The sequence below is a fragment of the Haliotis rufescens genome, unplaced genomic scaffold (assembly GCF_023055435.1).
Source record: "Haliotis rufescens isolate VD_foot unplaced genomic scaffold, xgHalRufe1.0.p SCAF_4, whole genome shotgun sequence".
In the NCBI taxonomy this organism is placed as follows: Eukaryota; Metazoa; Mollusca; class Gastropoda; order Lepetellida; family Haliotidae; genus Haliotis; species Haliotis rufescens.
Genome location: NW_025964112.1, coordinates 12510023 through 12526700, shown reverse-complemented (window position 1 = coordinate 12526700; position 16678 = coordinate 12510023). Strand labels below are relative to the sequence as shown.

Sequence of the window (16678 nt, the reverse complement as noted above, 5' to 3'; positions counted from 1 at the left end):
CGAACTATGAAAGTCAACTTGCTGTTGTGAGGTGAAATGGGGTTAAACGGCGCCTCCAAGATGGTTTCACTTCTGTAGCGACCTGCATGCACGTTTGTGTGTGTGGCTGCTTGTACTATACGGTTTGTAGTGCTAGCCCCCTGAAATACCATACAGTTTAACAAGGATACCCCACTCAGACACATTACACTGATTCCGAGCACACCAATCCTGGTTGTATTCCTTTAATGACGAGGGTAACAACAACTACCATGTTTTAACATCTTTTGGGAATGGACTTTTCACTGTGAGACTAGACATCGAGACTAGAAACTGATTTGTCTGACTGCATTTACAGTGTCAAGACATGTACAAAACAAATTACAGCTGCAAAGAGTAGATGCTGCCATTTACTATCAAAACTGTGCACCTAATCACTAGAAGGATTAAGATTAAGAAGACGCCTATACTTGTTCTACTCTCTTAAAATTAAAATGTTACGAAAATCCGATGATAAAATAACTCGACTTATTTGAGCCGTGTTCCTTGAAACTTGGAGCCAGCATAGGGTTCTCCCGGTTGTACAGCGCGAATCAGATTGATCAGAAAAAAACATCGGGTATCTATCTGTGCGAGGCGACAGGCGTTAGTCATAGCGCTGTTTGTTACTCGGCCAGTCATGTTCATTCGAAAACAGCAGCGAAAACGGTTTCTTGTCATTGTATGTTTTGCCCTGCTAACAATGTGGATTCTGCATGTAATGTGTAAGTATGACATAGCGTTATTCGTTTGGACGAATGGTAACATCATCCACTACCTGCCCCATGTTGATGTTTGTTAATGACCTACGCCGTGGTCAATATTGTTACCAACTACCAGATGTCCAACAGGAAAACAGATGTTATAAAGACCCTGTTCCTTTTTCATTCTATAACATTGTGGTCTTTATTTAACTGACCATTTATAAGCATGACAAATTCTTTCAATAACCATAAGAAATGTAATTATACTATTCCGACAATGAAATGTTTTGACAGGACTGAACTTGTTTCTTTTCTGAGATTGCATAAATCTAAGCCAATCATCTGCGTTTTTGAAAATCCACTTTCCACTTGTCTCAAATACTCTCTGTGAATATATAGCAGGGCATTCCTTGTTTGTTTATAGGATTATTGTTGATCTTTGAGGCAGGGCTTTCGAGGTAGATTGGCCTGTGCAAGATCCAACACTATTATAAAGACCCTGTTCCTTTTTCATTCTATAACATTGTGGTCTTTATTTAACTGACCATTTATAAGCTGGAAAAAATCTTTCAATAACCATAAGAAATGTAATTAATATATACTATTCCGACAATGAAATGTTTTGACAGGACTGAACTTGTTTCTTTTCTGAGATTGCATAAATCTAAGCCAATCATCTGCGTTTTTGAAAATCCACTTTCCACTTGTCTCAAATACTCTCTGTGAATATATTGCAGGGCATTCCTTGTTTGTTTATAGGATTATTGGTAATCTTTGAGGCAGGGCTTTCGAGGTACATTGGCCTGTGCAAGATCCAACACTATCTCTCTTTGTACTGAATTTTGATGGACCAGATCGCACATTTTCACTTGTGTGGTTAACGCTGCTAGGAAAACTGTATCATGTGTGAGCTTTACGTGAGGAGGGTACTCTGCACAGTTACTAGAAATGTTACAAGTGATTCACATGTGTTGTTTAAGATACCCCTGACAGTGACCACCTTCTGCCTGTACCGGTACACCAGCAGCTGCAGTTGAGCCTGAACCTACCTAGAGATGTCAAAATGAGAGACGTTATAGTGAACCATTATATTCATAATCTTCAAAGCCAACTGAAGGACAGAGTACAACAGACTAAGGTGATAAGTTGGAATATGGTGGTAAGTTAACATATCCTTAATCAGTGCACATGTAGAATGTTTAAATATAATCACGTTTTTATTAGCCATGGCTGTCAGCCCTCGGATCACCTGCTGGACGAAGGTTTCAGGTCAGACTGGAAACTGAAAACTCAGAAGTTTTTAATTAATTGTTCTGATGGGGTTAAGTTATGGGACAGTTATAAAGCAGAACGGTTAATTTTTTTTATCCTTTTGTATTTGGTATCTAGTGTTGCATACATTGCCAAAATAAATTTTGGGTCAAGTATAGGATGCGGGTCTGGGAAATACATGAATTCCATGTCCTTTATTTTTTTCATCAATATAATACAAGTATAAAGCCACTGACACAGTTGTCAATGTAGTCTCAGATCTCAGAATGGTGTTTTGAAAAAGAAATGATCAATAAATCAAATGTTGACAATTGGACCATTCTCTGAACTGATATGCAGTCGAATACTGTTCATCATATGTGAAAATAGTATTATAATATATACGTATGACGATTTCGTCAAACCTGTAATAATAAAGATTAAAAAAGGATCAAAGATTCTGTCCCGTTATATAGGGAAGCTACATTTATGGTGTGCGTATCATTTTTCAATCATGTCATTCTCAAACGTTTTCTCACAGGTCGAGAATGAAAATAGTATTATAATATATACGTATGACGATTTCGTCAAACCTGTAATAATAAAGATTAAAAAAATCAAAGAATCTGTCCCGTTATATAGGGAAGCTACATTTATGGTGTGCGTATCATTTTTCAATCATGTCATTCTCAAACGTTTTCTCACAGGTCGAGAATGAAAATATATATCGCCAAAGGAAACAATATATGGAAAAGTACTGTCAGAGACAAGAAGAAATAAAGCGGATGCCTCCAGGGGAAATACGTGATCTTCACTGGTTCCTGGATAAACCTCACATAATGTATTGTCCCATTGCAAAATCTGGCTCAACCTTCTGGCGAAGAGCTTTTGAAGTGATGAGGCGCAAAGATCCTAAAATTGTTTCGCCTTTCCAGCTGTCGTATTTTGATTTCAAAGAATCCGATGCCAAGATTCCACTCAATATGACCGAGACGGCCCATGCGGAAGACATGTCTAAACTCCTCCAAACAACTCTTAAATTCCTTTTTGCTCGGGATCCATACAGCAGGGTATTTTCAACATTTATAGATAAACTTCTGTCACCAAACCATTATATGTGGAATCTCGGTGTAGATGCTATTAAGATGTTCAGATCATCCCACACAGATGGAACCAAGACTTGTGGTTCCGATGTTTCGTTTGATGAATATGTCAAACATATAAACTCCCGCAACTTAAAAACAATTGACATTCACCTTCGACCTGTAGCGTATAGGTGCGACGCATGCGTGGTTGACTATGACGTTATGGCAAGATGGAAACGTTCCAAGATGACACACTGTATATTTTGAAAAAGGTAGGTTCTTATGACAATGAAATAATATTTAAAGATATGAATACTGAGTATAAGGTAGATTACATCGTTAATGCAGTTACGAGATCGTATGGCTTGAGGAAGGGATGGAACAGTTGCATAAGTCTTCACGCAGGAAACCAGAGACTATGGCGCCAGTTACAAATAGGAGGGATGATAGAAAAAACGGACCCGTACCCACTCACTCCCGAGCAGAGTAGCAACATCACCGTCACCGAATATCTCAACATGGCATTGGAAGCATTCAAGAGATCTGGGCCGTCGGCTAAAGGCAACAAGAAAGAGGCCTTTTTGCAAGCATATTCGATGGTGACACTCAAAGAAATGGAAAGACTCCGCGAGAAATACATTGCTGATTTTGAAATGTTTGTCTACAACCAGCGTCCTGAACAATTATTTCAGGTAAACAGAACTTTCAGAGGAGATTTTGACTACTTTGATGTCATGAGGTTGAAATAATGATAAATGCCTGCATCTTGATATAAAAGCGTTGAATGATTTTGCATACCCTGATCTGAGACTCATGCGACGCCCATTATTGTTTGAAGAAAGGCAGATTCTTGAATATCCCACTGTGGTGACATGTAAGGGACATCAATTGATCAAGGTTTTCCCAGATAATGTATTTTATATGCTTTTATGCATTTGACACGTTATTTGTAAGAATAATTGAAAATAAATAGTTACTCTTACTCTCCCTCTCTGCCATGATAATTGTATGTCATTCATTAATTTTACTCAGTATGTATGTTACAGACTGAAATTTGTACTATAAATATGTAATATTTTACAATTATTTTTTCATTTATTAAATTATGATAACGAATTCCAAACATTTCTATGCTCCATTTCATCACGCATGTGACGGAAATTGACAGGATTAAAAGAAAACGAAAGTCAAAGTATATTAGTTTATTCTTTTTTGGCTTCTTATCCTCGCATAATTTGTCTATTGTGCTGTATTAAAGTGAGTGTGTGAATATTGGTTTACGCCGCTTTTAGCAATATTCCAGCAATGTCACGGCGGGGGACACCAGAAATGGACTTCACAGATGTGTGAAATCCCTTTGGAACTTCTAAATTTCATTTAGACAATCTGAAGGAAAAATAATTGCTAATTGTGTACAAATTTCAGTCTGTAAATTTCGTTTTACACAATGACTGACTTTACACACACACACACACACACACACACACACACACACACACACACACACACACACACACACACACACACACACACACACACACACTGAAGCAGAATTTCGGGGACAATTAAGGTTTTTCAATACAATACCAGCCCACATCCAGCATGGCTAAATTGTCGAAGTTATTGCACTCTGAAATGCCATATTTTATGAGGTGTCAGATGAGTGAGTGAGGATGGATTTACGCCGCTCATAGCAACACATGTCTTCCAGCAATATCGCGGCGGGGGAAACTACAAATGCGCTTCACGAATTGTACACATGTGAGGAATCGCTCGCGATCCCGGGTCATCGGCGTGACGAGCGAACGCTTTAACCACAAAGCTACCCCACAGCCCAAGGCGCTTTGAACTGTATTCCAGCTATATCCCTGCGTATCGGCTAAATTTTGAAGGAAAGCCCCAAGTCTTTTTCTTTGTGTGTGTGTGTGTGTGTGTGTGTGTGTGTGTGTGTGTGTGCGCGCGTGCGCGTGTGTGTGCGTGCGTGTGCGTGTGCGTGTGTGTGTGCTTGTACAAGTCCTGACTAATTCCGATTTTATAGTGATTGCGCACCATACCGAAGTGTATCGTGAGCCCCAGGCAGGTTAACAAAAAGTATCACTGTTTAACGTCTTTTGGTATGACGCGGCCGGGGATCGAAACACGGACCTTACGCTCTCCGGGCATCAGGAACACGATATTTTCGGAAGAGTTATGACATTTTATTAAAACTGCAAACATTTTATTGCATTATGACATTATCTCATCACAAATAGCTTCGCACTTTAACGAATAATAGTGAGTGAGTTTGATTTTACGCCGCTTTGAGCAATATTCCAACAACATCACGGCGGGGGACACCAGAAATGGGATTCCCACATTGTACCCATGTCGGAAATAGAACCCGGTTCGCGCCAATTATGTTTCTTGGTTTGTCAGCACCATACCCGTGCTCGTGGGTTTCACCGAAGTGATAAACGTCTTAGACCTGCATCACATGGGGCTTTCCTCCCAAATTAAGCTGAAACGCCGTGATATAACTGGAATAATGTTAAAAGCGGCGTTAAACCCAACTCACTCACTCACTCATTGTGATATAGTCGGAATCGTACAGTCGACAATGCATTGGCAGAGATTTCTATGGAAAGGGTTTTGTCGCTTTTATTTACCCGCCTGAATTGCCAAGCGGTTTCCTGGGGCCTGCCTGAATCTAAACCTTTCGTCATTTGTAGCCAATCGGTAATTTGAGATGCGCGGTAATATCCCACTATCATTTGTTTACAAATGCATGTAAGTGTTTCAATCACTACTTTCTGGGGTGGGTGAGTGAGTGAGTGAGTGTGGTTTTACGTCGCTTTTAGCAATATTCCAGCAATATCACGGCGGGGGACACCAGAATATGGGCTTCACAAAATATACCTATGTCGGGAATCGAACCCGGGTCTTCGGCGTGATGAGCGAACGCTTTAACCACTAGGCTACCCGACCACCTCCTTTCTGGGGTGAAAAAATAGACGTAACGGGAAGGACAGAATCGAATACATTCTCCCCGTTTCATGTATCGGATAATAATGAATATCAGTGTTCGAGCGAATACTTAATAAACGCGTTTAAATTGTGTGTAACAATAAATTGTTTCATGACCTCTACCAAGTCTGACATGTAACTGTGTGCCGAAGAAAGAAATTGATCGATTTTGAAAGATAAGATGTCTGAGGTACCCACAAGAAGCTGTACGCTCATCTTCTGTCAGTAACATTTCAAATGGATATTTCTTAGGGTATGAGTGAATAAGTATGGTAAGCAATACTGGAGCTATGGGGAATAACACCCTTGTCTTCCGCTTGAAGAGGGGGCACGGGTGGCCCAGTCGTCTAAGGCGCCGCGATTCGCTGTGCAGAGTTGCGTCCCTTGGGCACGCCAGAAACCTATGATTGTGGGTTCGAATCCCGGTTCGCCCCGATTATGTTTCTAGGTTTGTCAGCACCATACCCGTGCCCGTGGGTTTCACCGAAGTGGTAAACGTCTGAGACCTGCATCACTTCGGGCTTTCCTCCCACATTAAGCTGACCCGCCGTGATATAATTGGAATACTGTTAAAAGCGGCGTTAAACCCAACTCACTCACTTCCGCTTGAAGAGCCAACGCTTTTAGCACAATGTTATCTCAACGCCCTTCTAATGTAATGACAGTTGTTAATTAATAAAGACGTGTTCTCTTTTGATTCCTATATAAACATTTGAAAAAATATCTGATATCTGGTTGGTAGGTGGCGCGGGTGGCCAGTTGTCTGAGGCGCCACAATTCGCTGAGTTGCTTTCAATAGGCGCGCAGGGATCTATGAAATTGGGTCCGAATCCAATATTGTTTGAAAGTCACTTGACAAATTGAAGTGCTACAACAAATGAATGTCTCAAGAACCAAAGAATATTAATTTACAGATACCCCCATCGACAGTGGGTTGAGATTATGCTGTAGCAAACGGTAGAAGCCGGAGGCTGACACAATTAGACCATGAGTAACCGCTTGTCGACCCTCGGGAGGTATGACACCTCATAAAAAACGTCAATAAAAAAATGTTTATGATCTCGTCCGGTGTGAAATTGTTTTCAAGTACATCTTGTAGATGTGTGAAAGACTGTAAAAGTTAACCATGCATGACATAACATGTGTGTGAAACTGAAAATATAACGTCAACGCCAGAGAAACACATTACAGTGAGTGAGTGAGTATGGTTTTACGCCGCTTTTAGCAATATTCCAGCAATATCACGGCGGGGAAAACCAGAATATGGGCTTCACAAAATATACCTATGTCGGGAATCGAATTTTGCCCAAGTTCCTTACACCAGTAACCAAAACATTCTGCAAATTTACTAATTTCAGAATAGGGGTTCGGGGTTCACGGCTCCTGTTCTCATGGGTCCCATAGCAACAGCTTTTAGCCAACCGGGGGCTATGGGGTCACATGACAAGGGCCAGTGCCACCGTGGAACCCCTAAACTTTTTAACAGCCTCTTTCTGCCTGCACTGCCTGGACACCAACATCGCCAGCTAGATATGTTCATTTTGTTTTAGGTAAGAGCACCAGTTTCTCTATATGGCAACTATAGGTCTATTGTATGCAATTGTGGTATGGTCCAGTGCATAGTTATAACATTTACAGGACTAAGAATCATGTGCTGCATTTAATTTCATTAAGTCAAGCAAAATTCAAAACAAGTGTTTGGCCACTGGTCCAAGTCATTCTTGCTGTGGCAAACGTCACTCATCTGTGACTGTCCAAAAATGCACTCAATGGCAATAATGACTGACATTTATTTGTTGCATTATTTTCATGTTTTAAAATAGCTTTAGTAAGATACCTTTTGTGTTTGGAAGTAATTTTGCTAATTAGGTCGGCCAGTCAAAATTGCCACTAACTCATTGCTAAATTCAAAGTTCCAATTATTCCAAATTCCTTCGTCTGATAAATGCACTTGTTGCTGACAACAACTGAACTCTGTTGCAAGTTTATTTTCAATTAACAAGTGGCTATCACTGGTCATTGTTTCCCAAGCCATGCGCTCAGTTAAAACACCCTGGTGCCATCTGGAAATAATTAGTGGCTGACACCTCACTGACAACTCTTGACCTGTGCGCTGGGCAGCACACATTATCTTCGGCTATCCTCGGCCCTCTCCGGCTCTCTTCCGGTTGCATTACAAAATGGCCGCACCGGATGTAAACAAGGCATGGCTCCGTCGTCTGCTTCATGTTTGGCCTACTATACATCAATGTCACCCTATCCTTTATGTCTGTAAAATAATAGTAACACATACTAGCCAATATATATGACATAATTTATCAGGCAATTCGATATTAGTGTGCATTCCACACGTTGGCTATTTCCTGCAAATGGTAACTTTTTTGTTCTCTTTGCGTCTGGCGTTACGCAATCCTACATGATGACAACAGGCTTAGCAATGACCGATATCTTAATATGTAAATATTTTATTAAATCTCAATCCAGCCCTTTTAAATATGTTGTATTTCTACATTGTCGGATCGGTGGTATAAAGTATATTTCACTGCGTTTTCCCACTCGATGTGATAGTGAAGTCACCATGTATTCAATAATAATATAATGTATTATATTATATGGCCAATAATTTGCCTGCAATTTGAGTAATATATATTATGTAATATCCATTTATTACAATCCTTTTAAATATATTGGTTTAAATTGGGCATTCATTCTGGGTAGCCTCAAGTGGCTTACCTACTGGGTGTATTGACATACTGTTGGAGCTAGCCCTATATGGACTGGTACGATCATCCAACAGGCAGTCATACCCCACTCCTCTTAGCCACAATTCTAGTACAGGCCAGGTGTCCTGTCGTGGTTATCAGTATTGCGTGTTTAAACCGGTTCTATATACATACATATCATACCCCAAGTGCGCTGGGATAAATATTCCCTCATTTTGGGTTTAAATGTATGTTTCCCAAATCCCCATTGGCCGCTGTTAAAGTGACTTTCACCTCACGTCAGGTGGGATCTTATATGTTTCCTATATGGTAGAAAGGATGTGATGATTATATTGGGGGATTATTAGTTAATATAATTTCTGTAAACAATTATTGGAGTTGTGTGTTTATTTATGCACATATGCTTTTGGTATCAACAATGCGTTTGCATAGTCTTTAACAATATCGTTTTATCATCACATCCCGAATATCACTTGGATTATTGTTTATTTTTTTAAATATGTTTTATAAGCTCTTTCTGCCTGCACTGCCTGGACACCAACATCGCAAGCTAGATCTGTTCATTTTGTTTTAGGTGTCTTCCAGACTGTGCAGCCTGGATTTGCACCCTGTAACTTTTTGATACTTCAATACACTGTCTTTTTGTGTTGTGTTATCTTTGACTGGAGTACTTCGTGCAGTTAACACACTTGCCCATCCCTTTCCGTGAGGCGAAATTGTTACGTAATCGTGGTGATTTCACAGGTCTTACACTTGAACTTAGCTCATGTTCATCCTGATACTTTGTGAATACAGTAAACTACGTTTATAACGAATACACTTATAACGAACTGACCGATATAACGAACTTATTTTTAAGTCCCGACAATTTGTTGTATATAGGTTGTATATATGCTTATAACGAACTACGGTTATTACGAACTAAAATTAATGGTTCCTTTGAGTTCGTTATAACCGTAGTTTACTGTACATTAAGTAGACAAGAATACGTGTCCTACTCCTCAAAAGTAAAATGTTATTAATATCCAATGATTAGGTAACACCCGTTAATTTACATGGGGGCTTCCTTGAAACATCGGGGGCACGGGTGGCCCAGTCGTCTAAGGCGCCGCGATTCGCTGTGCAGAGTTGCGTCCCTTAGGCACGCCAGAAACCTATGATTGTGGGTTCGAATCCCGGTTCGCCCCGATTATGTTTCTAGGCTTGTCAGCACCATACCCGTGCTCTTTGGTTTCACCGAAGTGGTAGAACGTCTAAGACCTACATCACTTGAGGCTTTCCTCCCACATTAAGCTGACACGCCGTGATATAACTGGAATACTGTTAAAAGCGGCGTTAAACCCAACTCACTCACTCCTTGAAACATCCACCCAGCAAGCTGTGCTTACATATTATCATATTGATCTGATATCAATGCGACCGAACGCATAGCTTCTGGGCGAGGAGGCGTCCTGCGCCATATGGCTTACATGTATTCTCATATGGGTACTCAGTCAGTCATGTTCATTACAAATAGGCTGCGGAGACGATTTGTTCTCATAGTGTGTGTTGCCTTGCCAACAATATGGATTCTTCACGTTTTTTGTAAGTATACCTTCCTTTCCCTCTCACCCTCATGCTGATGTTTATCAGGGGGTCTACGCAAGGGCAATATCATGTAAGAATCCTATTGTTATTTCATTCTATGAAATTGTGGGTCTTGTGTATCATTTGTAAAAATGATGAATGGTAAGGAATACAATACACATGACGGTTATGGAGGCAAATGCATAAATTGTACTGAAAACCTTTGTCTATAGTTGGGCACTAACTACATACAGCTGTCTGTCAGTCGGCGCTCGTTAATGACTATTACCCCGTTCACATGCGCCGCTGTACATATGTGTGCATATTTGCATACGTGTAGAAATACATACGTGAGTATACTTGTCATGTGAACGCGTTTACTCATGTGTGTATAATTACACCTGGAGCAAAATTACATCATGTCTGGAGAGGGGCAAATGTAAAATTTAATGTAATTGTTGCGATGTTGCAATGTGAACGTCAGAGGGTGATCGAATTAATAAACTCACGGCCAAAAGAAACGTGAACCATAGAAACATATAGAGAAGTATGTACGTTAAGAAGAGATGTTTCTAATGTGTACCACTTAATGACAAATCTAACAATCAGTCAGTCAAGTGTTACCACAACTTAGCTTTATTTTTATCACGATATGATGCACGTGTTTCCAAACTTTACACCCTAATCCTGCACAGGACAGATGGTGCATCGCAAGTAATGGATCTATCGCGGTGAAGCGTTCATGACCGTCAGTTCACACAGCATACCAGTATGTTCGTTTGTGCGTCGAACACGTCTAATAATTTTTGAATATGAGTAACTCTTCATACATTAACCAACATGCCTAGTACACGTGTTTCTGTTGTCGGTGAGTATATATTTGTTGATTTGCCAACACCAAACACATTGTCAGCAGTTCTGTATTCTGAAGTTGCCAACTTTTATGAGCTGGGCGGACGGTGTTTTCATTTGGTTTCAAGTAGTCCAAACTGTGTGTACAAATTAAATCAAACACATGTTGCTTCATGTGAAGAATTTCGGTAAAGTAACTCTCGTCTCATTCAACTTTGATTGGATATTAACAACCTGTCATATGTTTTAAGTCATGAACAAACTGATGAATATGTGTACCTGACACCATTTACAGACTTTATTTACACACCTAGGATGCTTTTCATGTGAACGCATAGTAAATTTACATATACACACGTATGTATAGTTACATATGTGTAAAATTACTTACGTGCGTAAATGTTGCGCATGTAAACGGGATATAAGACTAACTTTCAGCATCCTCAAATAATCTAAGATTTTATTTCATTATCTGTAAGGTGTATTACCACAAAACAATAACACCCTGATGTTTCAATATAATTGATAGACTCGAAGGTTTATGAGCCCCCCTGTCTTTTCTTTCGTACTTAGTATTTGACTTGATGTGTGATGTGAGGTGAAATTGGGTTTAACGTCGCGTCAAGGATTATTGCACTTATATAGCGTCGTGCATGCATGCACGTGTGTGTGTGTGTGTGTGTGTGTGTGTGTGTGTGTGTGTGTGTGTGTGTGTGTGTGTGTGACCGCTTGTATTAGTCCGGACTGATGCCGATTTATAGTGCTAGCTCACTGAGATACCATGCCGCAGGTAAACATGAATACCCCACTGAGACACAATATACTGACTCCGGTCCTTGTTTTAGCGGAACGCCAGACAGGGTAACAACAAGTACCATCTTTTAACGTCTTTTGGTATGACGCGGCCGGGTGATCGAACCCCGGACCTTCCGCTCTCCGGGCGGACGCTATACCACTAGACCACGGAGGCGGTCTTGATATGTGAACTGAGCTAGGCATTGTGAACTGAGCTAGGCATACATGTTTAGAAAGATTGCCAGATAGTTCTGTAGCATTTTTGGAAGTTATAAATAAGAGTATAGCTGCATGTCCTGTTTTTGAAAATCCAAGGAAACTAAATAATAAAGGAGTAACCTTTGGTGTATGGTATCACATACTAGAAATAAAAGAGACCAGTGAAACTGTCCCATCCGTTTCGTATTAAGACCAACGAATAAAGATTTAGTGACAAGAATACCCACAAGACTGTGTGAGGGATGACTTCAACTTTCAGCCAATGCTTACTTCTATTATAATGGATCTATCTAACCAATTGTGCGTAAGCAGGGTGGCAGTTTAACCTAGATTCAATTATAAATCATAGTTATTTACACAATATACTAATATATGCATGATACATGATCATAAATTATTTTAAACCAACGTATTAAAGGTCCTATGCGCAATTGAAAGTAACTGCTAAATGATTTAAACGTAACTAATTGGCTAAAACGTTCACAGCCATGCCCAAAAAAACGAATTCGATACGTAGGTTAAAGCCACTAATTGATAACCAGAGTATTCTTTTGGGGGTACTATAAGTGGGTAAATGGATTTTAAGACTGTTTTGAACACCCAATGATATCATGTGATGGGAATACACAAAGTAATGCACATCTAGACGTTTACCCACAAGCACGACTCCACACAATGTGTTGACGGAAATGTTACTTCTGATTCATGGGGGCGGTCGGGTAGCCTAGTGGTTAAAGCGTTCGCTCGTCACGCCGAAGACCCGGGTTCGATTCCCGACATGGGTACAATGTGTGAAGCCCATTTCTGGTGTCCCCCGCCGTGATATTGCTGGAATATTGCTAAAAGCGGCGTAAAACCATACTCACTCACTCACTCACTCACTCTGATTCATGTGTGTTAAGATACCCAGGGCAGTGACCACCTTCTACCTGTACCGGTGCACCAACGCCTGCAGCTGAGCCTAAACCTACCCAGAGATGTCAAAACGAGAGACGTTATAGTGAAACATTATATTCATAACCTGCAGACCCAATTGGAAAACAGAGCACAACAGACTCAGGTGAGAAGAATAACTTTTATAGTCGTTACGTAACATAACCATAATAGGTGTACGAAGTTTAATCATAATGAAATACATAACAGTCAAGATTGTGCAGCATGTCTATAACCCTTCATCTGCTTGGCGGGTTTTGAGTAGGACACACGGGAAACTCGCAAAATGAATTACGTAGTCAAAGGTTGTTAATCTAAACTTCTGATGGATATAAAATTAGGTACAGGCCACTAGAATGACAATCTATTTATTTGCCGCCCTTTAATTTTTGGATCCGGTCAAAACAATACTTTCATTTACACATCTACCCCATTTTTTTCAATATAATACCAGATCTAGAGTAATTACAAACGTTATCAATGCTACCTCAGATCTCAGAATTACCCTTTATAGAACATTGTCAATAAATCACAGTCAGACATCCGAAACATTCTTTGAACATACATCAAATGCTGTGAAAACAGAATAATAATTATATATCCTGCCAATTTAGTCTCAACTGTAATAAATATAGAATACTAAACGAGCTCCCGTGTAATACCAATTTTATGAAACGAGTGAATAGCTGTGGTATCTCACGAGCGAAAGCGAGTCAGATACTACAACTATTCACGAGTTTCATAAAATTGGTTTTACACGGGAGCGAGTTTAGTAATTTATTTATTTCTTGCCATGTATAACGTTTTTAGAATTATACTGTTGAATATGAATAGGCTGACACCTACACGATCCACGGCATAGTCCAATTGAGTTTAACAGAATAATCCTTCAAACACGTCAAAAGTTGAAACGTATGAATTTAATACCATACAACGGTCCACCTTTAGAATTGAGACGTCCGTTCCACAAAATTATCGTAGGGCTAAGACTATCGCAACTCACATACTTTAACTTAGACTAACGAGAGTCCTTGCGCTACAATACGATCGCCTTGGGTGCGTTGCAAAGCGCCAATCGCTTGCAAGCGATGTACAGCGATTCGCCTTACAACAGTGCGCTAACTTTCAGCCGCTTGCAAGCGAAACAATCGCTGGCTGAGGTCGCTTCGTTCTCAAACCAAAATGGCGGCTTACTTTGACAGCGGAACAAGAACTTTTTGACAGGATCAACGAGGAAATGAGCAAAGGTAGCCAACACCCCATCATCCTCAGCCTGCTCTACATCTTCAAAGTAATTATAAATTCCATAAGCTCGTCATCGAGACTCTTCTATTACGTTCTTCATTACGTCAAGGCAACCAAGCGCTAGTTGCGCCGCCATTTTGGAAGAGTGCGCAAGCGCTTCGAACTGTTGCAGACACCGGGATGAGCGATTAATTTGCTTTCTCTTAGCGTGTCGTGGCTTGCAACGCGCCCCTTGTGGAACGGGCCTTGCACCTCACAGTTTACAATCACGTCACAATACCCGATGACGAAAATTGTGGAATTTTGTTGCAAGATCCATCGGCGAAACAATGCCATGTGACGTCAGCCTATCAACAAGGTTGCTGGGGTCATCGAGTGTGCATAAGCTCCTCTCAGTGATCCATCAACTCCACACGCAATGTCGTTGAATAAGCCAAGGGATGTTGAGAGCTTTCAATATTTGTTCGTGAAACGTGTTCCGAGAGTACATAAGCACGCGTTTTGTTATTACACAATGTGTAATACAGCTGTATGTTTATTAAACGGGTGATCTCTTCAAGGGCAAGTAATAATAAAGAATAGTACGATTTCAAGAGTGTGTTCTGTTCTTATCGGACGTTATTGGTATAAATGGTATGATTTATCAAAATGTAGTGACAGGTCTGTTTTTCAATGTCTCAACTTTTTTCTCACAGGTTGAAAATGACAGTATATATACCCAAAGGAAACAATACATGAATATGTATTGTCAGAGACAAGAGGACACAAAGCGAATGCCTCCAGGGGAAATACGTGATCTTCACTGGTTCCTGGATAAACCTCGCATAATGTATTGTCCTGTTGCAAAATCTGGTTCAACCTTCTGGCGAAGAGCTTTCGAAGTGATCAGGCGCAAAGACCCAAAGATTGTTTCGCCTTTCCAGCTCTCTTATATGGATTTCAAACTATCAAAGGCCAAGATTCCACTCAATATGACCGAGACGGCCCATGCGGAAGACATGTCTAAACTCCTCCAAACAACTCTTAAATTCCTTTTTGCTCGGGATCCATACAGCAGGGTATTTTCAACATTTATAGATAAAATTCTCTCACCAAACACTTATATGTGGGGACTTGGAAAAAACGCGATTGAGATGTTCAGATCATCCAATACAGATAGAACGAATGCATGTGGATCCGATGTTTCGTTTGATGAATATGTCAAATATATAAACACTCGCAAGTTTAAAACAATTGATTTTCACCTTCGACCGGTCGCGTATAGATGCGACGCATGCGTAGCGGACTATGATGTCATTGGCAAGTTAGAAACGTTCGAAGATGACATACGGTATATTTTGAAAAAGGTAGGTTCCTATGACAGTGAAATAATATTCAAAAATATGAATATTGAGTACAAGGTAGATTACATACTTGATGCAGTGGTGAGAGCGTTTGACTTTAGGAAGGGATGGACGCAGTGCATAAGTCTTCACGCAGGATACCAGAGACTATGGCGCCAGTTACAAATAGGAGGGATGATAGAAAAAACAGACCCGTACCCACTCACAACCGATCAGAGTAGCAACATCACTGTCACCGAATATCTGAACATGGCATTGGAAGCATTCAAGAGATCTGGGCCGTCGGCTAAAGGCAACAAGAAAGAGGCCTTTTTGCAAGCATATTCGATGGTGTCATTGAAAGAAAAGGAAAATCTCCGCAAAAATTATCTGGTTGATTTTGAAATGTTTGACTATAACCAGCGTCCTCGAAAGTTATTCAACATAAATAGAGAACCTTGGACTGATTTTGACTACTTTGATGTCATGAGGCTGAGGTAGTGATAAATGCATGCATCTTGATAATAAGAGCCCATCTGATGTTTGTATCTTCATCTGAGAATCATGCGACGCCCCTCAGTGTTTGAAGGTGAAAAGTAGACCATTGAATATCCCACTATGATCAGGATAGTGCATGTATTTCATGAGCTTTATTATGTAAATGGCATATCAATATGCATTTTAACAGTTGACAATAAATAGTTACTCTTACTTATTGGTATTCTCTTCGCCTGAAACATATAATACATTCATTTCACACAGTGTGTCATATCAGGTACTGAAGACTAATTACAATATGTTTATGAGGACTCCCGTTCAGAAAGCTCTCCAGTACTTCATGCTTTTTTAAGAGCAGACTTCAGTGGCGCTGGAATGGGCCGGCGCTGTGACTTGCATGATTGTCTCGCCCTATTCCGACCCTTCACCCATGATCACTATTTCAATATCAACTGCAGTGTATT

General features: G+C 40.3%; 1 protein-coding gene and 1 long non-coding RNA gene across 2 annotated transcripts; both read left to right on the top strand.

The window, feature by feature from the left end:
- Positions 1-638: 638 nt before the first annotated feature.
- Positions 639-2762, top strand: LOC124111386. The gene is made up of 3 exons (XR_006857432.2): positions 639-743; positions 1703-1881; positions 2681-2762. It is a non-coding gene; the product is annotated as an uncharacterized LOC124111386 (long non-coding RNA).
- A 7455-nt stretch (positions 2763-10217) lies between these two features.
- LOC124111357 (carbohydrate sulfotransferase 9-like) lies at positions 10218-16444 on the top strand. Its single transcript, XM_046471021.2, has 3 exons — positions 10218-10368; positions 13119-13276; positions 15090-16444. The coding sequence occupies exons 1-3, from the start codon at positions 10245-10247 to the stop codon at positions 16215-16217; spliced, it is 1410 nt and encodes a 469-aa protein (XP_046326977.2). The 5' UTR covers positions 10218-10244; the 3' UTR covers positions 16218-16444.
- The last annotated feature ends 234 nt before the right edge of the window (positions 16445-16678 follow it).